The sequence below is a fragment of the Varroa destructor genome, unplaced genomic scaffold (genome assembly GCF_002443255.2).
Source record: "Varroa destructor unplaced genomic scaffold, Vdes_3.0 BEIS01000002.1, whole genome shotgun sequence".
NCBI classification, from domain to species: Eukaryota; Metazoa; Arthropoda; class Arachnida; order Mesostigmata; family Varroidae; genus Varroa; species Varroa destructor.
In genome coordinates, this window is record NW_019211455.1 from 15,445,889 (window position 1) to 15,469,185 (window position 23,297).

At 39.2% G+C, this 23,297-nt stretch overlaps 1 protein-coding gene and 1 long non-coding RNA gene across 4 annotated transcripts; both read right to left on the reverse strand.

The window, feature by feature from the left end:
* Positions 1-2,397: 2,397 nt before the first annotated feature.
* MetRS-m (Methionyl-tRNA synthetase, mitochondrial) lies at positions 2,398-7,521 on the reverse strand. Of its 2 annotated transcripts, none has more exons than XM_086980300.1 (9): positions 7,320-7,521; positions 6,556-6,677; positions 6,051-6,209; positions 5,599-5,794; positions 5,222-5,388; positions 4,565-4,755; positions 4,289-4,440; positions 4,009-4,199; positions 2,398-3,700 (listed from the first exon to the last, which is right to left on the reverse strand). In XM_086980300.1, the coding sequence occupies exons 1-9, from the start codon at positions 7,363-7,365 to the stop codon at positions 3,320-3,322; spliced, it is 1,605 nt and encodes a 534-aa protein (XP_086836426.1). In that variant the 5' UTR covers positions 7,366-7,521; the 3' UTR covers positions 2,398-3,319. The 2 variants fall into 2 exon arrangements, with proteins under 2 accessions (XP_086836426.1, XP_022649207.1); XM_022793472.2 differs by having other exon boundaries at positions 2,398-3,664; positions 7,320-7,519.
* A 10,305-nt stretch (positions 7,522-17,826) lies between these two features.
* Positions 17,827-20,680, reverse strand: LOC147757429 (uncharacterized). 2 transcript variants are annotated; one of them, XR_015321605.1, is made up of 3 exons: positions 20,577-20,680; positions 19,468-19,658; positions 17,827-18,817 (listed from the first exon to the last, which is right to left on the reverse strand). It is a non-coding gene; the product is annotated as an uncharacterized LOC147757429 (long non-coding RNA). The 2 variants fall into 2 exon arrangements; XR_015321606.1 differs by lacking the exon at positions 20,577-20,680 and adding an exon at positions 19,904-20,440.
* Positions 20,681-23,297: the final 2,617 nt, after the last annotated feature.

Sequence of the window (23,297 nt, forward strand, 5' to 3'; positions counted from 1 at the left end):
AAAGCAATGTAATCTTGATACTACTATTGCCATTGTGGAAACACATAGCGCTATTCTGTGAACGATGTAAGTAAATCAAGCTTAATCGAAACGTGTTGTAATGTCGCCTAAACAATGACTTCTGTACTATTACCCCAAAACACCAGAAGTAGCTAACGGATTAAGTTAACGAGAAAGTTAAAAACGAATGAAACTGTGCCTAATCCGATGGAAGTTTATGAATTTGGATTGCGAAGTAATAATTTAAACCTACATGGCTTCTAGATCTTTTAATATACTCCATTCATTCCCTTATGAAAGGAAGCTCTTCCTTTATAAATAATTAGCCCTCAATGTTACGTGATTGTTTCTTTAATCAGTAGAATTTTTATTGAGGGTCTAAGTTGATGATAATATAATTGGTGTCATCTTAATTTTTAATTACCTTAGTAAGAAGAAAACTTACTAAGGACGTTATAATGTGCGACCATGACGATAGACATGTGTACTGTTCTCGAAGTAATTGATGTTTCGTGAATCACCACAACAACAATAATAATAATAATAATAAGAAAATAAGTACTGATAAGAGTAACAATGATAAGTATTTTGACAATATTTTTGTCGCTTTTTTTACTCACATATTGTGTTCTTGAAGGAAAAGAAGCTGGTTTTTCTCGACAGGCATATTTTATGTCTATATTTTTATATAAGACATAGTAGCTGCATAGTTTTCATAGTTCACAGTTTGACACAGCATGTGGAACGGGTTCCGCATAACTTTCACTAAAACCTGCTCGGTTTTGAGATTCGTAACTGCGTCTTATTGTCATGCATTAAGTCCTAGTAATTCCACCTCTTAAAGAAACTTCTTCCCTACGGCGTTTCCTTGCGAAGTTATTAATAGCTCTTCCTTTTGGTTTGCTATTGAGTGCACTTTCAGAAAACGTCGCTGAAGGAATAACATTAGAAGCAATAATAGTTTTCCAAATTGATTTTCCACGAGGCAATTTATCGAAGATAACTCTAAATAGGACCTAAGATGTGAACAACTCGAAACCCGTAGATCATTCGTCGACGAACGTATGAGTACTTATCATGCATGTTTCTACGAAACGAAGAGATTAAATCGATAAAAAATTCCCTACGAAGCGAAGAAAGCCACTAAGAATGTTTATTATCATCACACTATTGCGATCCAATAAGCTTAAACAGTGCTAATAAATATAGCATTTTCAGCAAGATGCAACGTCGCGAATAAAAAACCAGATGGGTGATGGTAATTAGGTTCAACCTTGCTCCTTGAGCTTTACCTATTTTCGGCCGGAGCTGGGCTAATATACGCATCTGGACCCATTTACACAATAAAAAATAATGGCTTTTGTACATACATATGCTACTTGCTGTTGCCTTTGCCTTACATGTTCGTTCTGCTTTTGAGTTGTCACATTATGTCGAGTCGGTCGTTTTTCACCCTAAAATAGAAATTTCAGGTATACGAACGCGTCGCGTATCGTGGGTTCTCGATCGGCACCACGTGTAGATTTGTGCCTGTCGACTAATAGACCTAGTATATAGAAAGGCAACATTTTATTTTAATTTCAGATTTTTACCAGAAGTTCCCTTATTTTATCTCGAACAATTTTCCCATAATTTGTGTTTCCTCTAAAGCAGAGGTTAGCACATAAGGTTAATGGATGTATAAAAATGGTACGGTGATAAAATGGATGAGGTGGCTTTAGCTCCTGTATATATATGAAGATGATATTCACCCATATATAAATATATATCTTATTTGAACAAGATAATGACGCTGGTAAAAGAAAAATCGAAATCGCGTACAAAGAATCTGTTGACAACAGGCTGAATCATTTGAAAAGTAGAACTGGTATATATATATACAAACAGAAGCCGTGACTGCGTATAGATCGAAAAGCAATACTGGTTGTCGTTCTCCGCAGGGGCCCTGAAAGCAATTTTTGGGCAGGCACGATTGAAGATATTTTCTTTTATTAGATTAACGGATGAATGACGTACCGGTTGATCGACAAGAGAAAACTGCCTCTATTCTATATATGAATGATATACCTAATGCAATGCTAAAGAAATACTTGTTATTTTGAACAGAAAGCATACACACATATATAATGCGCCTTTAGAAAAGATAATGCGAAAATGATGATAGTACTTCGAAGAAAGTACGGGGCAATCGAAGTAGAACGCAGTTTAATACAGTATCGCCGCTTGTTGAGGCCCTGCCACGGGAAGGAAAGATCTGTGCTGTTGACTTGGATTGTCGAGGATCTGTTATACTATCTGATCTGAATATGACGTTAATCGACAAAAAATTTTAGAAAAAATGAGCGTGATTGGAGCGAGTAGGCCATGCACGCCAGCTAAAAGAAAGACAACGAGGAATTCCATAATCCGCTTATTGTTGATAATAATAGGAACAATAGCAGTAAAAGTATATAGCACATATAATGCAATAATATAATGAGCACTGTAACGAGTGATAATAGAGTAAAATACGAAAACGAAATGAATGAAAAGAGAATCCGCTTTGTTGGGGAGCGGCTATCAAATCCAAGCAGTATCATAGCAAAAACAACGACGGTGATAATTATATAAAACAACGAAATCCCGTATATTAAAAAATATACTAAAACTGAGAATAAAAATTGAGTTACTTGGAGGAAAGTAGCTTGCAGATGTATTTTTTGAAGTGGGCGGAAAAATAGGGAAGGTTTTATTTGTTGACACTGTAATGTAAAAAAAAAATAGTTCATATGTAAACTTGTTAGTTTTCTAGGAAGAAACAACCGTAGTTTGCCAAAAATGTCGTTTAGCAGAAGCACGGTTTTTGTTAGTTTGGCAGCTTCTTTTTGTTACAAGCTGATACGGCGCTGACCAAAAAAAGATGTTTCAAATTGTTCACGCTTTAATTTAGAAATATATATGACCAAATTTGATGATATAAAATAGCATGTAATAAATATGCTCATATCTAACACACACTAAAAAACATTATATATAAATTGAATCTTATTTATACTCTTATCTTCTCAAGCACCGCTTGATCGACAACGTTCCTCGACCTAACTTCCCGGGAAGTACCATAGTTTCTGACTGTAATAATTATCAAGCGTAAATTTTCCTATTTTTTATAAATTCGTATGCTACCATTTAATAGATAATCAGCGTATATAAAAAGAAAAATAACGTTATTTTTCTGGTTTGGAATTTGAACAATTTGTAAGTTGAACCCGTAGAATTACCTATACAATGCGAATTTTTCGCCCGTTCAAAATGCGGCCACCGAAAATGTACATTTACTTTTTCATTTCAATCGCGTGTACAATGTCTGTTTACGGCCTAATGGGACATCATTTTGCCTGCGCAGAGATGCGTCAGTCCAATTTCTGCCTTCAACTCGCAACGTGTCCAGTAACTGTTGACTGATTCTTGGTATTACTGGCTGTAATAAAATACCCACGATGCGAAGCACCTCTAGCGCAGTGTGAAGAGTAATGTTTAATTGATGTCGCGCGGGCAGCGATTTTTTGCTAACTTTAGCTAGTTCCCACGGTTTGGCCTCTTGAACAAACGCATTCGTATCGCGAAGCACTTTTTGAATTAAGTCTATGCCCAAATAGAAGTTTCCTTCAGCAAATGATGACCCAACCTGTAAAAAATGGTAATAAAGGAGGACAAAACAGAGCTAAAAATGTCATGATTAGTTCTTTTTTTATCTCGTCGCCTTCGAATTCGGACTCAGAAAATAACATAGCAATTTCAAATTAAAAAGCGAACATTTTTGGCCGCCTTTAATAACGATAAAGTATTGTCTTGTTCTACAACTACTCAGATAAAAATTGCAAGACAGGACTAAGAAAAATATACTGAAATGTGATGCAAAACTTATGATGGTATAAAATCCGGCTTATGATTTTTCCACATAGTAAAACACCATGATTAACTATTACACTAATTATTATTAACCATAATAGAATTTGATGAATCGCTCACCTGGTCCGACAAGGTCAGTGCGTTCTCAATGATTTGTAGAGGTGTCTTCGCGAGTGGCAGGTCAGTTTCAGGAAATCGTGGTATCATTTGATTCTGGTTTACTGTGCTTGACGTACATCGATTCAAAAGATTCCCCAACGAATTTGCCAACTCAGCGTTCAAGATTCGCTTTATCTTTACCTCACTGAAATCTGTACTCGATCAAGATACACAGAAGAGTAGTAATAGTAATAATAAAGAAGAAATGGTATAAGCTTTCAATTAATAATACAAGACTCACTGGCATCACTGTGTGGTACAGCCTCTCGTAAGAGGAAATATCTTAGGCCGTCTGGTTGTACAACGGGAACGAGATCGAGTGGACAAATGACGTTTCCACGAGATTTCGACATCTTTTTGTCTTCAACAGTCCAATGCGAATGGCAAAGAATTCTAAAATAAACAGAAATGCAAATACTAAACGTGTGGTCCATGCATCTAATAATCTAGCTTTCTTTTTATTACTTTATGTTATAGATTGGGATACGAAAAAAATAGTTAAATACTAGAACCTAACTTTTGGGGAAGTTGCAAGCCAGCCGCCATAAGAAAAGCCGGCCAATAAACTCCATGAAACTTCAAGATGTCCTTGCCAATTACATGCAGTGATGGAGGCCAAACTTGAGAGGACGCCGGGTCATATGCACGACCCAGAGGTTCACCAGCAACAGTCAAGTAGTTGGTCAGAGCATCCAGCCAAACGTAAATCTGCAAAGAACGTTTAATTCGTTGATACGTCGACCATGCAAAATTAAATAGCATTCGAAATCGTTTTTGCAAATGATATATTTTTTTGCAGACTAATACTATGGAATTGATATGAATCGAACACATGCTAAAGCCCGCTGTCTAAAACAATCCTTAACGAGAGAACAAGAATTGAAAATTTAAAACATTTATTACACTAATATACAAGAGTGATAATTTACTTGTCTCTATTCGTTTAATCGCAGCTTTGTACAGTATGACTAAAGTTGATGGCCGTTGTGTGCATATGTAAGCGGCTGCAGCTAAAAAGGTCATAGGTCTATTTTTAATATATCAGTTGAATTAAATTATACACAAAGTATCAAATGTAATTATATTGTCTTGAAAACTTTCTATTACAGTAAGCAAGGAGTATAGTACTATTTCTCAGGTCAAATCATTTCATAATAATTCATTAAGCACTAACCGTCTGAGAAGAATCCCCAGGAACAGGGATACCCCAATGCGCGCGGCTACGACATCTCGAGACAGATAAATCCTGGAGGCCTGGTTCTATGTAGGAGCGAAGAATTCTCTGAAATTTTGAAGGCTGAACTAAAGACGGTTCTGTGTCTAGCCAATGCAGGAGGTCATCTGGAAAAAGAAAAATGCCATAATCGAGCTATAAAAATGTTAGCTATTTAAGTTAGTGCACTTTTAGTTGTTTTAACTATTGAGTCGGATTTTGCGTTTAATGTTTTAGATTATTATTCCTGTCGAAAAAAGCAAAGTAAAGCAATTCAGCCTACAAGACCTACTTAGATATAGCTTATTCACTGTAATAATTGTAACTTCGAAACTTACCCTTAAAGGATCCTAATCGAAAAATGTAATTCTCCTCTTTGACCCACTCAACTGGATTTCCCGATTCTACGCTGACAGTTACCTTCATTCCTTTTTGTTCAATTTCTTTAACGTCTGTTACAAAGTTCTCATCAGAAGTTGAATACCAGCCCTCATATTGTCCTTTGTAGATATGTCCACGCTGAACCAAGGTTTCCTAATTAAAAAATACCAAATAATCTAATAATAATTGAATACGCACGTTTCCTTTTCTAACAGGAGAACTTTGTTAGTGATGAAGATTTGATGGAGCAATCGGAACTTAGAAAATCTTACGACAATAGGTTGTATTAAGCACTGCAATATTGGTAAAGCTTGCTATCTAACTACTATATTCTTATACGAAGACAGATACCTAAAATCGGCTCTTTTTTTTTTTTTGATGAAATAAATTGCGGTTATACTCAACTCACCCATACGCTTGCAACACATGCTTTATGATTTTCATCCGTCGTGCGAATAAAGTGGTCGTGCGAAGTACCGATCTCATCACAAAGTGTACGAAATTTGGCTGATATTTTGTTGCAAAAAATTATTTCAGGCATGCCGGAAGTACGAGCTGCCCGCTGGATCTACAGAAAAATTAAGATAAAATAAAGCAACAAAATAAAGCTGAATAATAATATTTATGAAGTAACATAGTAATAATAAAGTCACAACTTGTAATGTTAGTTTTTTATGTCTTTTTTCCGAAAAATGACATTTTGATCTCTCATAAAATTCCTAAAAAAATGCTGCCTTTTTTTTTAATTATCAATGGCACTAAAAATCCTTGACATATAAAACAACATCGTTTTCCACGGTTTTCTTAATATCGTGCTGGGTAGGGTACACTCTTAAGTTCCTGGCTAAGCATGAACAATTTAAAGGTAAAAATGATACCCTCTGAAAATTTAATATGCAGCGCATTTTGTATACCTTTATGCCATGCTCGTCTGTTCCAGTGCTGAACAGTGTTTTCTTGTTAGGATACCGCAACTTCTGCAGTCTATTGATGGCATCAGCTAATACCAATGTATGGCAGTGTCCAAGATGCGGCGCTGCGAGCAGATAAAGACATCAAGCTTATTTCACATGTTATAAGATTTCGATAACTCCTAACAGTGGCTATTACATGTAGTTAGCTTCAACGTGACAAATCAAAACAAGATACTAAGAGCTAAACATGTATTTTTGCATCTTAAAGATGTGTTACAATGGAATCAATAATATTTAAAACACGTATACATATATATATATATATATATATATATACGCGGAAATTAAATGTTTCGGGTATTATGTGTACACTAAAGCTGGTTGCACTCCTCAGTGTATGGCACGTCCTAGTTTTTGACTATTTAATACTTGACTATAACTGTGTAAGGTCTTGTTTGTTTCAAAAATTTTGTATTCATGTATACTTGTTACACACTTGTTATATTTTCCTGTTCGTCGATTGAAAAACTCAAATGATTCTTTGCTGCTTATAGAGATGAACCGAGTAAGTATTTCGTGCGTATTTAAGATAGTAATATACACAGAGGAGCTTGCGTTAGTCGAGTAAAACTGCAGAAAACCAATAAAATGGATAAATTTTGTTTTAATTTTCGCTGGTTTTATCTGATAAAAATTCAACGTGCACGCCGCTTCTTCCTTTTCAAGCTTTTCAAGTCCATGGCATGTACTATGTAACGACCTACCCGCATTGACGTAAAAAATCGGCGTCGTCACAAAAAACCTCGACATTGCATCTCTCTGTCGCTTCTCATGCCACAAAAAGATGTTTCGGAAGATCGAACAACAAACTCAATTCATTTAATTTATTTGTAGTCGATGTCCGACTCGTTCGATTAACTCAAGTCAGCTGACTTTTTCGCGCACACACGGGCAGTATGACATGTTTACTGATCTCCCTTTCTCTTTGGAATCTATATGAGAGGATTGTCGTCTGCTACAAACGAAAATCCGCCCTTTTATAAACGTCTTTGCTCGAAAAATACGAACCTGCTTTGCCGTGAAAGGTTACATTCGGGTGCGTTGTATCTCAAAGTACCGGGTTGACGCAGACCCGGTCATTTTTGCGTGTTTTCATAGCTTATTTAATTATATTTGTTAATATCAGTGGAAAACCATTAAAAATATAACGATTATTTTACTTTTGAGAGAATCAGAATATTACGTTTACCTGCATGGTATTTAAAAATCACAAATGCCCCGTCTACATAGACGTTTTAGGGAATATATATTTTGCTTTCGTGATTTTTATAACTCTACTTGCATAACTACACCACAAATTTAATCCTCCAATTATTCACAGTAGAGGTAAAAAAAGTTAAGCGCTGTCTAACTTTCAGTAATAGGCGAATTCTGTCACGTCGGTTACAAAGGCGACCGCTTTATATGTGTAGAATAAAAAATCCTCGTTTAAATAGTGGACTTCGTTCATACACAACATAGCTCTTATTAAATACTAGTCTCATGAGAGAGCAATCAGAAGTCGATAAAAAGTTAACAAATATGTAAGCGAACCACTAAATAAATTGTGATTTTGTAGAGACCGGAGTCATTTGGTTGGTATTATCGTTTGAGAACGTTTGCGGGTAAAAAGCGTTTCTAGCAATCACCGTTATCAGGTCATGTTTACTTGTCTTCTGATATGCAATACGCTTTATTTATGTCATGTATATATTTTAGTATTTTCAATAAGCGTGACGTACAGATGCCCCAACGATCTTTTGAACTGCGCAACTGTTTACACTACAATAAACTGTTTGTGTGTCCCAAAGGAAAATGTACTTTCAATTTTTAAATAATTTTTTATTAATACCTTCGCCAGATTTTAATAAAGTGATAATAACAAAGCCATATAATTATTACTAAAATCAATTTTTTCGATCAATTGTTACCCATCTTCCATTGCTGTTGTCGACAAATTTTTAGGCACATCAAGCAGCAAGTTTTTAAGGACATTAAAAGATGCTACATATGCCCCAGACGTAGCTAAATCTGTTAAAACACTTCCTGTCAAAAATGGACATCGATTTCCAACAGTTTGCCCATCTCGCTCATAATAAATGTACTTGTTATCGTTCCTTATTTTCGTTTAAGGCTGCTGTGACATTTGGCCTGTACTATAGTCTCAGCTCTTCTTTTAAAGTTGTTGAGTTTAAAGTAAAGGTGTGTTATAGACCCAAATGCCTCTGACAGTTCGGGCTGTCGTACACAAGTCTGTTATATCGTTGTGTAAGTAATAAGAAAAAAAGCCTTGCCAGTTGTTTCTGAAACCATTATATAGACGATAGTCAACCAACTCATAAACTGATATAACTGTGATCAGCCCGCTGTCTATCAAATGGTCATCATTTTAGAACTATCATTAGTTTCTTGTACAAACTAAATAATAAGTGTTTTCTATTAGCAGCACAACGGTAATATGACCTACTTCCTTACCAATGACAATTACCCGATCTTGTATAATAAGAGTTGTATAATAAGCTACAAGTCTATTAACGCAAAATTGGAAAATACAGAGCATTCGGCGTTTTTCCGCCACATGTAAACCAAGTACTCTTAATTTTCTGCTGTTGGCTCAGCTACCCAACGAAAGCATAATTTTTTTCTACAAATGTTTCGGAAACATTATATGTACTTAATTGTTTTGTTGTAGATTATTCAGGGACAACAACAGCATATTGCTTGATGTAATTTCATGGCGTTCCGTGTAGCCGTTAGCTTTCAGATCCTTTTGTGTCGTTCACTGGCTAAATGCCATGAGCATTTGCCTTTCACTAATGGCAAGTTACTCAAGAGCGTCAGCAGTTCCTATAGATATCGTCATGCATCTTCACATGGAAGTGTCAAACGGCTTCTGCAATAAGGTGGGCGCCTTTGGTATACAATTCTGTATAAGGATCCCCTTTTTCCTGACTTCTCTTAGACAAATGCACAGTGCATATTGTGTGTCCACCACTAAAGACATTCAAATAGCTCAGCGTTATATGTATACTATTTTTCTTGGATCTTTGTAGAACCGATAGAATAATCTATCAATATTCTTGCACTGTTCTTTTAGAAAGTGACATCGACGAAGTACCCGGTGGTCTTTTCGCAAGAACTGAATGCATGTAACATTTAGAGATATTCATAATTTCGCATAGACTAGATGCCATATAGGGCACTCTCAATGCGTTTGCTTGCCAAACTCAAGACTAAACCATTCAAGCCCCTGTAGCGTTGAATGCAATTGCCACTCATCTGTCATTTTCCGCGATGGAAGCTTTTGACAATACAAGTGAAGCCAACTTCGAAAGGCAATTTATATGTCTACTTAACTGTTTCCATCTACGTCAAACTTACGTGTTTTGCTTTAAAAGACTACATAGAAAAAAAAGTGTCTTCCGAGCAGCTTCACAAAGAAGATGCGCTTTTAGAAACCGTTCAGTCATTTTTTCAATCTATTGACGCATGATTTATTTCTCTAAGATTTCACTTACTTGGTATGCCATACCGCTAGCATATAGTTGGTAACGTTACAAAGTTATGAGCTGCTGATTTGGCCGCCTTGCTTAGTCACCGAGCTCTCGGCAAGGTACGTACCTGTATGGATGTCGTGTTAGTCCAACAGACACGAAACTGCTGACTCTCGAAGAACAAATCAGGAGACGATATTAATACTTAGCCCTAAAGGAATTATCATCCAGAATTTATATTGCATACATAAAAAGGTCAAGGTCAATAAATGGTTGGAATACGGCCAAAAGCAACCTTTCTTATCCGCATCCGCACGAGTCAGTTTATGGGCGTTTTAGGGAAGGTAATTTGCGATATTTAGTAACTTTTTCATTAACTTTTAGCAAAGCTATACATCAAAATAGGGTTTGAGTTTCAATTCTGTTCTCCAGCAACAAAATACGATAAACTAACATCTTATGTACGCACGTTGCTCTACATAGACAGAAAATAAATAATGATGCCTTTGAGTTATTCAGGTCTTTGCTTCAAGTAACGAATGAGCATGGTTTCGATCTGTTTATGCCTTGCTGATGCACTGGTTTTGTGCCCTTGAAGGCACCCCAAACGGCTGTCATGATACAAATGGCTATCATAGAGGCGACCTCGATATATATTTTCGAACGTATTGTATTCTCTATTACAGCATATGCGTCTCCTCATAGTTTAACGCAAGCAATTAACTAGTTAGTAGAGTACGCGCTTGCAATAAGATCCTCATTGATCTAAAAATGGCGCGGGTTACCCATGAAGCGCTAAGGGGCTAATTATTGGTTGTCTATACTACTGTATTTTAATAACGGTTTCTCTAAAAAGTAAACTGTTAAACTTAGCGTCTGTCATTTTTCGGCTAGCTAATGCGTTGGTTCACACGGTTCTATGAGCTGCTTACTAGCGGTCTCTCAAAATTTCTACTGTTGCATGTATACGGCAACTCGACGTAAACACCCGATACACACGCGCAAACACACAGTGAGACTTTCATGACTTACAGCTACGAGCATTGGCAGATACATTTAAGATTAATTTTGGCTTTTTGTCAAGGAAATTACCTTTATGCTCTTTTAGAGTGATTGTATTGCCCCATATCTGGGGCTTCTATGGCTTTTATACCTAGGTCTTTCCCAGCGAGTAAGAAAATAAAACTACTTATGTTATGTACCTTACGCAATAAGCAAAGCACTGCGTTTGATTCGAGCGCTATTACGTAACAGTGATTACTGATCTATCTCATAATTCGATCTGCACGATTTATTCATAACCTGCACTCGGTGTTCTCCTATGTTCATGTAATACCTGTCGGTGAGCTCGTGGAGAATAGCAAGTAAGTCATGTTCTACCCGTACAATAGTAATAGTATATATGTTCGATAGGAACCTGAGTCAGGCAAATTGCAGTGCGGCAGCGGCGGCTTCATTTCTATTGCGCTTTTTTCTGTTAGGTTCCAACTCTGGGGGTATCAGCAACAAAAACGTCGAATCGTTGTTGCTAGCAAGTTTCCCCGCTACTTCATGGAAAACGAGACTCTTCTTTCATCCAAGGCAAACAATTCATTTAGCAACAGTGGTAGGCGACGCTGTCTGTTTTTGGTTCGACCAAACTAGCCCAGTCCTTGCCAGCTCACATTATCTGCCCACGGTACACGAGCCAAGCGCGCTAGGCATGATCACTCACAAGAACGGAAACGGGCTTTTCTCGCGGAAGCTATTGGGTGGGCTAAGCACCTTAACAATATCTGTTCGACGTCAGCGTTTTGCTTATTACAAGCTTGTCTGCACAGACCACTACTAGTGTTTCTACCTCTAAACCTACTATGATCTCTACTATTTGTGCTACTGCTACAGGAGAGAATGCATGCGATCGTATCGCACGAGCTGAGACACCACATTTCCGTCAGACTAACTACCGGGACACAACAATAACAGCAAGCGACTAACGACACGCCAGCTCTGCCGGCAGCTACCTTACGCTGGGTCGCCTTGCATTTCACCTTCCTTAGCACCTAGTCGCTTCCTTTCTCAACCATTTCTTTTGCCGTGACCATATTCCTTGACCGACATTACCTTTTGGTCTTTTGCCTATGTTACCTTTCTGTCTTGTTCCCACCTCTGTCCCGCGTTCCCCACTTCTCGCTTGATTTTCACCCCTCTCCCCCTGCCCCCTCGTTCCCCTGTTGCATTTTCTGGATAGCGACGACAACGATAATTCTTCTTCTATTCGGTTATCTCTTGCGAGCCTGTTTGTTTGCCTTTTGCATAGGACGCAAGTTCTCTGAACCTGAATACGCATATTTTGGTTTCCCCACTGCTGCTGCTCTAGCAACGTGAAATGCGATCGTTGTGCCAATAGGACGCGAACTAAAAAGCGAGTATTAAAGAATAATAGACGAAGCAAACGCGTTCTGGGTATGAGGGTACCACGGACAAAGCATGTTTCAACTTTTTTAATGTCGTTCTGTTCGACCCGACCGAAGTGTTCCCATATTTCTCCTGTTGTTGCTGTAGCATTAACGCTAGTGGCGTATTATTTAACAATCTTAGCAGTTGGCTACAACTGTGGTTGTCTGATATATGTAGAGAACCCTTCGAAGGTTCTACAGAAAAGTTAAGTATTCTTTCCACATTTGTCTCTACAGAGGAGCTACAAACAGTGCAGAGCGTAAGAATTATCCACACATACACCGGGCCAGCAGTATAAATAATAGCCGAAGTGAGTGAGGCGTATCGAGTACGATATAAAAGCATCCTATTTTTTTAGTAATTCTGTATACGGGCACCCGGGCGTCGTTGGAACCGCTGTCGTCACGTTCGATACGACGTTCGCATAAATCCTAATACACTCGGTTGCATGGCTCGCATAACATGTTTAACTAGCTACGTTTTTGTAAGGCTTGCGTGGGATCTTACAGCTGCTAGCCGCGCTACATCATCTGTGCGTGTGAATATATTTGTGTGCGTCAACCAACTGGTCGCAGCGACAGCAATGGCGCCAAGCGTGTGAGTGCTTCTTCAATGGACGCTGCCAATTTCTTGTTTAGCTTCATCACTGCCTGTACCGTTTTATTTATTCGATTTGTTCTAACGTTCATAGGCGCGTGCTGTGTGAATGGTGTTTTTCCTGGTGTTCATAGGGAAGGTCTGGAAACGGCCACCTGTCTGCCGCCTACTCAGAGCAGTCGCACATGTGGCTACTATCAATTGCTACAGATGCTGATAGTACCGCTGTTATTACCGATCATTGTGGGTAGCGATGTGCTAAAGGTCTTCTTTGTTACTTTTTTTAGGGAGACTGTAGAATTAGTTAGTCTTACCGGTTGCCTGCCAGCCAGCCAGAAGCTAGTTAGGCATATGTATGTGTGTAACATACTTGCGTTAGAGGAGACTTCGTAGGGGTACGGCAGGTTGTGTTGGGAATATCGGTGAGGAAATATGGCTGAAGCGGCGCAAGGTGCGTGCAGCAGCATTCACCTGCCAACCAGGGCGGTGGCCGGTCTCAATGTCAATGGCCGATGGCAGCTGAACCAGCAGAAGAACGAACGGTGGTTTCGACTAAGTAAATAACACGATTTGCCATCCTGCAAGGCACCTGTAAATCAAGAGAGGCTATCCGACTCCGTAAGTCTCCCCCAGGGGCAACAGTGGCGTACGTATAGAAGCAAGAGTCCAGCAGCCGACTACGTACTCCTTACCGATAGTTTGAATGCGTTGGCAGACTAAGAACAACTGCAACAAGAAAACCCCTCGTGGCAGTTTCTGCATAGGCTCAAACCAAAGTAGACAAACCGATGACTTCTTGTACAACGCCCAATCCAATCTAGGATGACGAACTGTTTCGTCTTCCTTAAACAAGTTCTTAATGCTTTGGACAAGAGCTATTTTATAGTTGGGGAATTTATGTTAAGTAAACTCGCTCATAAATACGCTCTTTGTTGCAATAATTTACGTATCTACTGTTACATTAACATATGTAATCTTTCCAATTGACAAATGACTCTTTTAAACTGCCAAACGATTGCTGCCCCGCGTTGTATGCGCGCCACTGGCACCTTATATGGATTATACTGTCTTCTAAAGATAACTGAGTCCATATTTATTATTCCTTTTGGCTGTACAGTCGGAAAATACGAAGGTGAAAGGTAAATGCGCAAGTTCGTGCTTTTTTTTTTAAATCTAATTATCTGTTACTCTGACTGTTCAAGAGATTGCCGCGGCACCTGCCCAATATTTTGGGCAATTCAGTTATCCGGCGTATGGGCGGCCCACTTTCTAAGACACCCCACCGTTCAACTCTACCTAAAGGCAAACTAGTTAGCGTCATAACCTTTTACAATAAAATTGTAACATATTATCTGTTCAATTATACTATGTAGCGTCATCGGATCAAATGGACGTTTTAGCTATGCTATCGTGTTATACAGGAACTATACAGGCAGCCCTACATAGGAAGTTCAGCTTTTGGACGCCATACAAATCGTTCGACTAATTACATATATATTAAGCAGTTCCAATTCAATATATCAAGTTTGGTGGTGAATACACATACATAATAATAATAATAATAATAATTAAAAGGATATTCGTTACATTTTCAAACCAATTTCCCAACTCAAAGACAACTTTCATTGCCTACGGCATCATCCTATATCATCTTGGTCCTTTGGCGGCATAAATGCATTTGTTTACGCAACATAGCATGCAGAATACTTACAGATACAGACATGCTTGTCGTGCAATGCAACCTGCGCAGAAGTTGTAACTATGACGGATTATAGGGCTATTTCGCTCAAAGTTTATCGTTTTTCACGCAAATTGCTGACACGGCTGTCGCTGCTGACGTCGTAGCTATTATCGCTACACTTACTGCCCCCATTTGCTTCGCTTATTATTCTCGTGTGTATCAAGCCCTAGGCTTCAAGATAGAAAAGTCAGCTCCGCCAAAGCTCCCGTCCGAGGTTCATGCAGGTGACCACTGCACAAACATTCGATCTTTAAAACGAGCAAACGTCCCATTACCGTATACTGTCGTATCTTGCACACTACAGTGTTCAGGCAGTGCAGAACCAGTGAATTCCAGGATATCACGACAAGGCCTCTCTTTCTATCCCCTTTTTTGCTGTCAAGGCTGGGCTACATGATTAGGCATTTCTACGGATTTTCTACGTTCTCACCTTATCGGAATAGTGAAAGTACAGGTAGAACTGGACTAAGTCGCTGAGCTCCGGAAGCCAGTCTTGCAGATGGCGCGCAGTGTGGACCGAGGTTAAGACCCGGCCAATAGCGGAAACGTGACTGGGCGTCAGAGCAACAAAGTAAGAATAAGATACAGATGAATAAGAAAAGGACCGACAACTGTTGTTGAGAGGACTCCTGAAGAAAGGCCTAGAGCTGCCTGTGGCCTGCTGACATGGCTTTTCGAGAAACAAACAAACCAACAGAGTTAGCATAATGTGAGCAAGACATGGCGAGCGACAAGCTATAACGCAGTAGTAACAGCGCAACGACTGAAGACTGCAGTAGAACGCATTCCTGCTATTATTGTGACCGTCATCGCGGTCGTTGTTGCTTCTGTTGTCGACTGTGACCACCCATCATCATCATTATGTTGATGTTACACTACTATGCTATCTGTTATTTCAATTTGTGTTTCCGCCCTCGGTGTGCTTCACATCAAATTCGTTCACAAGTGTCCTTAGTCAACCCCTACTGCCATGGCAGCAGCCGCCGATACCTTCACGGACTCTAATCATGGTGCAACCCCGACTCGGCCGGTGGCAGTAGTCGAGATGTTGATTATCTGGTCAGTGGGATCCGTATGGATGTCGAAAGATTGTTACGCGAAGAATGGTTGTGGCAGCGATGTTGCGCAAAGACGCAGTGGCATGGCTAGGGGCTTTAGTGGGGTAGTAAATAGAAAAAGATGGGTCTTGGCCAGACTTGGATCTAGTTTGCGCTGCAGGGGAAAAAAAGGAGAAATGGGACAGGTTGCAGGCTTCCGAGAGTGCTGTCGTTTACACCGGACTTCGACTTGGCGAATTCGGCATGTGATGCACACTGTGTATACATGAAGCTGCTTACTCGCCCGCTAGCTAGTTCGTCGAGTGGAGCGGTTCGAGGATGAAGAGGTTTGTTGGGAGACTTTGTTTCCAAAATCATCGACTGTATCGGAGATGGATTCGTCGACCCACTAGTGACAGACATTCTTTTGTGTGGTAGCCTGAAACACCCGCTCAGAGATTATTAGTGCTGTCACTACTAGAACAAGCAGCCTCAACATCAGCAGTTACATCAATATAATTATCACGATTCGCCGACATGCTAACGTGCCGAACAAATGAACACCACCTGGTACGGACAGAAACATCAGGCGAGGCCGCCGAGGGTTTCTTTTTGGACAAAAAAGCTCTTAAAAGCGGAGAAAAGAACATGGTAACATCAATGCAGCAGTTTTATATTCTAAACAGAGATCGCAGAGTTTGGCAGGGCAGCACAATCCGCAAGACGCAACTCCCCCCCTCTCTCTTTTACCAACCTCTGCCCCTTCTACAATGGTCGATGCTGGAACTGGAAGAATCGCGAAAATAGAAGAATAAAAAAGCTCAATGAAGCACAACAAATCGGCGGCACTTGCGATGAAGTGTGGTGCCGTACAAAAAGTAGTGGTAGCGGTTTCGGACGAAGCTGAAAAACGCGGGAGCGTCAAAAACAACGGCTAATCTCACTATCCCTGCGTCGAAGAGTATTACAGACGTCCTGCTCTTCTGCAGAAACCCTCCGACGCCTGTGTGTCGTCAAGCGTCATATTGTTTCGAATTAAAATAGCGAAAGGAATCCCTCAAGGTTTCTCTTCCTTTTTGGGGTGGGCCGCGGTACGTGGTAGATGCCAAGCCACCTCGTTTCACAACGCCATTCACCTCCACAGCGACCTGTTTCGCGTTTCGTATTTTACAGTCTGTTGTTTTTCTTGTATCGTCCCGAAATTATTTTCGGCTTCACGTCCTGCACAATCTACAACTCTTTTGCAAAGCACTGAATGAATCGCCTGTTTCACTGATGTGGTTGTCGCGGTTTCTTTTTTGAGCGCCAGTTGGCATTCGCGTTTCATTTCCCACTCCAGAATCAAAAGCCTTATATCCTTATCGTATCGTCGATATCATGTGTCCTCGACGGCTGCCTTTTTGTAGCAGTGTTTGTCCGTTAGGACCACTTTTTCCGGCCTATTTAGTACCTGCAGAGACCTGTAGTATTAAGCCTTCTAGAGAAAGTTCTCTCCCGACTAGGAGTTTCTATAAACGGCTGTCTATGGCGTAAGCCTCTATAGAGTTCCATAGTGTGCTGTTCTCGTAATAGTGCATTAGCGTGACGAATATATTGTACTTGTGTTCTTACCAAGTTGTTTGTTTTTTTGGGGAAGCAAGAGTATAAGCCTCGCTTAAATTTTTTTCAGTTGGAAATTGCATACAGCTCAAAAGCGTGGCGTGAGTTAAAGACGGACGTATATGTCGACATGTAATGGGAAAAGTTTGACGACAATATTGCATTAGACAATAACTTACGATTGGGTTCATATGTAAACGCCAAAAAGTAAAATAGCACATGTTTGAATGGCTGCTGTTGGAAACTGATGGACTATTCTATGATACAGCGCTGCGATTCTGAAAACATGTATTTTGCTTGCTGTTAAGTACATTTATAAGAAAAAGTGGCAAAGCATGCATCATATAGTAACAATGCCGGGCAGCTGTTGATGCGATATTTCAGTGAATGCATCCTACAAAGGCCTTTTTTTCGACACGTTTTTGTTTCCGGTAGTTTTTAATAGTTAATGATCGATTCAAGTAGATGTTGATGCCGCAGGTCGCGCGGGTAAATTTGAAATTGGCGTTTAAGGCTTCCTGTAGTGGAAGGCTTTTATGCACTTGCGAATTTTAGCTTAAAATAAATAGTGTCTAGAAAATAAATTAGGATTCTACGTTTATTCATAATGACCTAATCGTTATATTCATTTTCATCAATGCTGTTATGATAAGTATTATTTTTGTGATCCCTCTCCAGCAATAAAAATAGAGTAAAGCCAAATGTTATTTTTAAACTGAAATTATTATTTCACGTTGACCGTCCGATCCGTGAATAAATATTTCGTTTAACCGAATCAACCGTTATTATCTCGAATGTTTGAAAGGATTTTTCCCTTTTTCTATCGAATCAAAAACTACTACACTACATACTTTGTAGGATTTTTCATTATTTTTACTAGTGAAACAAAGCAAGATATCACGGACATATGCAATACACGGCCCATAATAAGCTATATATAGTTCGATTGTAAAAAACAACACGAGAATTGTGTTTAGCGGCATAAGGCAAGGAAGTTCGACACTGAAGCCTTCATCGATTTCACAGCTTCTCACCGCCATTCTGAGGTGCTTGTATGCTGCTGCCTTGTCACATTCGTATTCTTCGCGTGTATTCACGTCGTCCAGGTAACGACGAGGTCCGGTCAAAGCATCCTTTATGTGTCAGCCACCGGTACTAACAGCGTTGTTGGTACATATTCAAGCTAGGCTTGCAGATCAATCCTGGTTGCCAAACTCTGACGCAGAGATATATCAGGACAGTGCCACTGAGGCAGATTTTCTAGCAGGGCACACGCCTCAAAACGGGCCGTGCATTCGAATTGCAATAACAGAAACCTGTAAATTTAACAAGAGATTTATCATTATCAGGCGACAAGATATCTCCAATTGGGAAAGCGCTTGGTTTAGGCACGAGCTAGAATGCACGAATTCTCAATAAGGCCCCACATCACAACAAACCCAAACAATGAAATCTAAGTCGTACGTTGACAGTTAGTGTGATCGCAATGATTATTGCTGCAACTTCTAAACATTTCCATTCTGAACTTCTAAAACAACAACACAGAAGGCATTTCACTTTCTGTATCCAGTTAAATACGTTTTTATATTCGCTAGCTTAATGAGTAACACAAGCATTCTATGGCACAAAAACCTATGGCCGTATGGGGTACGCGTATAGTATGTATGATTAAATGATGCATAAACTTAATATTATGTTATTCCTAGACACAGTGTTAATTAAAAATAGTGTATCAATAAATAAATCAATGAGTGTTTTCGTACAGTTGGCAATGGCGTTTGGTTATTCTAGAGTCACATGTGTCTATAAGGGTGCATCTCGTATTTTGTTACAGCAGAACAGGTTTCTGGGGAGTTGGCGCAAGAAAAGGTAAGACGGAAAAAGAAAAACGTTCCATGAGGCAGGAAACTGATAGTGAGCTGTCTGTCTTTAGTCTCCGTGATAACTTTGTAAATAACGTATTTACCTGCTAATTTTAGGGCCACATTGTGGCCTAGGCTTAAAGTCAGACGTAGATATGGCGACTTCGTTTCATGCTGGGATCCAGTCAGTCATTCATTCATCTGATGAAATGCTTAACAGTGGTACCGGACGTAAAACTCGAAACATGGAGAAGTCTCTGATCCTACATGCTTGATAAGTCGGAAATTACTGGATCTGTACGAAACGGAGGTGGAATAACATCGAGCTGCAGATTATCCTACTGCAGTTATTCTGCACCATAGAAAATAATGCCTATATAAATGTTTGTTAATATGTGCCCGTTATTATTATAGAATTATTTTGCTACGTCAACTATTCTTTGGAAAGCAGCTCAGATGCCATAAAGTTTCAACTATGAACTAGAATTTATTCAAACTGAGCCCATTTTTGAAAGGGTTTACGTAATCCTACATGTATACCTTGCAGCTAGCGTAGTAGTTGACATCCTTGTTTTAGCGATTAATACACCATCCTTCCATCCGAAACTGGCCTATAGTTTGCGCAGCTTTTTCGCATCTCCGCATCAATATTAGAAGTTTATCATTGAAAAATTTGATAATACTTCCATTGAGATGAAGTGATTGGTCTTCATTAAAACTATTTCCTTATATACCTAATGGTGCCCACATATAGCTTTATAGACAATGCGACTGTCGAAAATAAGGACTTGCTCTATTTCAAATGACACTTCAACATTGAAGTCATTAAAGTCTCACTACGTGATTTCGTCCATTGTAGAAAAAAGTACTGAGAAATGTCTTGCAGTCCCTCAACCTTCGCGCAGTGAACTATTTGTTAAAGTTGCAGCTGCTGTTGAATGCCATTTTTCTAACAATATGAACAATAACTACATAAACACATGGGAAAAAACCAACAATTTATAATTACTTAATATACAAGTGAGTGTTTATTCAGCCAATTACTACTAGATAATCTAGATTTCCAAATATTCTAAATCGACAAGCGAATTTTACGCACCATATCTAATGTATTTATAACTCATATCCGTTAATTATTAATTATCTGTTAATTATAGTAAATCCATTAACACATAAAAAAGAATGGTGAATAAGAGGACTCGAGTTTACTAACGTTTTGTCGAATGACGGAGACTGAAGTAAGCTTTATGTATTTTAGCTGCTGTCTCGACATTGGCGCTCATCTATATGGAAATTGGGAACGCAATAACATCCCGGAAAGCAAATTTTAAAGTAAATTTCTTCCTGTGCCAAAGCAAGTTTCATTGCAGCGGACACAGCTGTTATCGAAGAACGCATTAGAATCAAGACATTTTATTCGCCGAAAATTATCAGAAAAAGCTATGTTGGTAATTTATGACGCATGTTTTCTCTACAGGAAATGCGTGGCAAAGTCGTACAATATGTGTGCTTATATGTAGAAGTCGGATCATGTCAAATGTACCTAATGGTTTTGTGGAGCGTGTTTCGTGTAAAGTGGATAAAAGTGGAGAAATTTATGAGCAATGGTGATAGTCCTTGCCAATGCAACTTTGGAAAAGATTTGAGGTTAATCGTCTCTGGCAACGCAAAGTACATAACTTAACTCTTTGGTAAATTAGAAATAATATACATAAAAAAAACTATAGCCAAGCTATTTATATATGCGGATTATGGGTAGCCATATTTACCTTTGAGGGAGGTTCGTAAAACATACCTACAGAGTATCTGCCACTAGATATTCTAGATACTACAACTTGCTTCGTCCTTTACAATAATATCAATCTAATTCAACTCTATGATAACAGTAAATAACGTGTTTACCTTCTAAACTTGAAGGACATGTCGTAGGAGTTCCGGCGGAAACATACCTCGCTTCGTGTCAAGAGCCGGCCCTTTGAAGCTTGAAACGATTAGTCAATACAGTCGATAGCATAGCTTTTCTTTTATTTTAAAAAGGTTCGAATGACCTGTGTAGGCATGATTAGACCCAATGGGGCGCTCAGCAAGCGGCGATAAGTGTGGGGTTCGGCACCGATCAGCCCTTTACGTTAATCCACCTATTCTCTCTCAATTCCTCTCTTGTACGTTACTTCAGTAGTTCGGTTCCCTAAATTCAACTTGAGATTACCGATGGGTTATATATATATATGTATACAGATTGACCTAGCCTCTGCATGAACGGGACCAAGGTTAGCTATTTCATGTTTCGTCGATGGTGGACAATTGACGTGAATAAACAGAGTCATATATTTTATATACGGATGTAGTTCGTCTGCAAGCTGAATGTAGAAAATCTAAAGCCTTCTCTGGTTGAATTAAAATCTGTCTGTTTAAATTAAATATTAGACAAAGGTTTTTACTTTTACGCTAGAGCCTAGAATTACATATCATCCTCATCGTCATCATGGTCCACCTTCGATACTTGTTAAGAGCGAATTCACAAACGCCTCTTCAATTTTGAGAGCCTAGGCAATATGAGGACGATCAATAATCTTAAGGATGTTATTTTCGCTAACTTCGGAAATTCTCTAAAACCTGTAGCATCATTACTAATCCCAATGATGACTCGATCTTTGCAAACAACGACTGTAACAGTTACGATTATTACAAAAACCATTCTCAGAACTGAGCAATATTATATGCTTCCTTAGGTTACGTTCTATATTAGGGCTTGCCTAATTTAGTTCAGTAGCGCTTAGATCATTTCAACGGCTGCCCGTTTGTCTCTGTTTAACGGGACAAAATAACCGGCCTAAAACTTATATATATATATCGTAGGTGTCCATCATCATTATTAAGTATGATCCTTATGATGATTGTTAGCTAGTATCGCATAGGACTAGTCTTCCACTGTTATCTAGTCCATCCTCCCGCATGCGACATGGTATTTACTCTGCACAGTAAGGCAGCTGTGACCTACGCTGAAATAGAATCTGTTATTTATCGATCCAAGTCAACTGAAAGAATCTCTCGGGTTAGCTGGTTTTACCACATGCTAACGTGTGATGATTTGTCATTGACCATTACATTGTTCGCAACTATTGATAATATCAGAGCGAGCTTTGCAGAGCTGTTCGCAGGGAAATATTGGCTGTCTCGAAATATGCCACCTCGAAAACGTGGTACCTTCTGGCAAGCTTCCTATCAAGGACTCTTACCAGATTCCTCTTTCAACTGGGCAGTGCTTTCTTAAAGATTGATATATGATTATTTTTTTTACTTTTTCTGATACTTGCGCATACCGGGCGTCCGAAAAATATGCGATAACGGCTTGGAGAATAAAATATCCGTAAAGGTCATTGCGTCATATGTGGCGTTCTCTTAAACTCTACAATAACGGTTCTTCGGTCAGACGATCATTTGAGCACTTCATATATAACCTATACTCAACTTATATATTACTATATCTATTATTAACATTGGTGGTGAAGTCAGCTTTACTGAACTATTTTGGGCAGCATTGGAGCAAGCCGGGCTATTGCTAGAAAATAACAGTTGTTACTATATTATGCAATAGGCGTCTGTGTGGTAATAAGCATATATAGTCTTTCGCCTCGGCTTTTTAAGGCATCACGAGGCAGAACTGTCCTAGATCTATCCAATTTCGCACCGTTCAAGCTGTTCGTTGCGCGCTACGCTACAAAACCCATTAGATTGGGGTGCTCCCTGACGATAATTGTGTATCGCCACGAAAGTGCACGTGAATCAAATAATAGTTGGTCATTAGACGTATTTGTTGTTAACGGCGTTGTCTGATTGACGTTGCGGCAATTTAGATTAACGTTTTAATTAAGCCTTTTTGCGCACGAGTTGATGGACCGCCGCCAGCTGTACAGCTTTCCAGCTAATGTCG

Coding starts and splice junctions, on each gene's coding strand:
- MetRS-m (XM_086980300.1), bottom strand. CDS start 7,365: ATGTCGAGGTTTTTTGTGACGACGCCGATTTTTTACGTCAATGCGG. Junction 4,200..4,288: donor TGTACCACACAGTGATGCCA/GTGAGTCTTGTA, acceptor GATCGAGTACAG/ATTTCAGTGAGGTAAAGATA. Junction 3,701..4,008: donor CACTGACCTTGTCGGACCAG/GTGAGCGATTCA, acceptor TGACATTTTTAG/CTCTGTTTTGTCCTCCTTTA.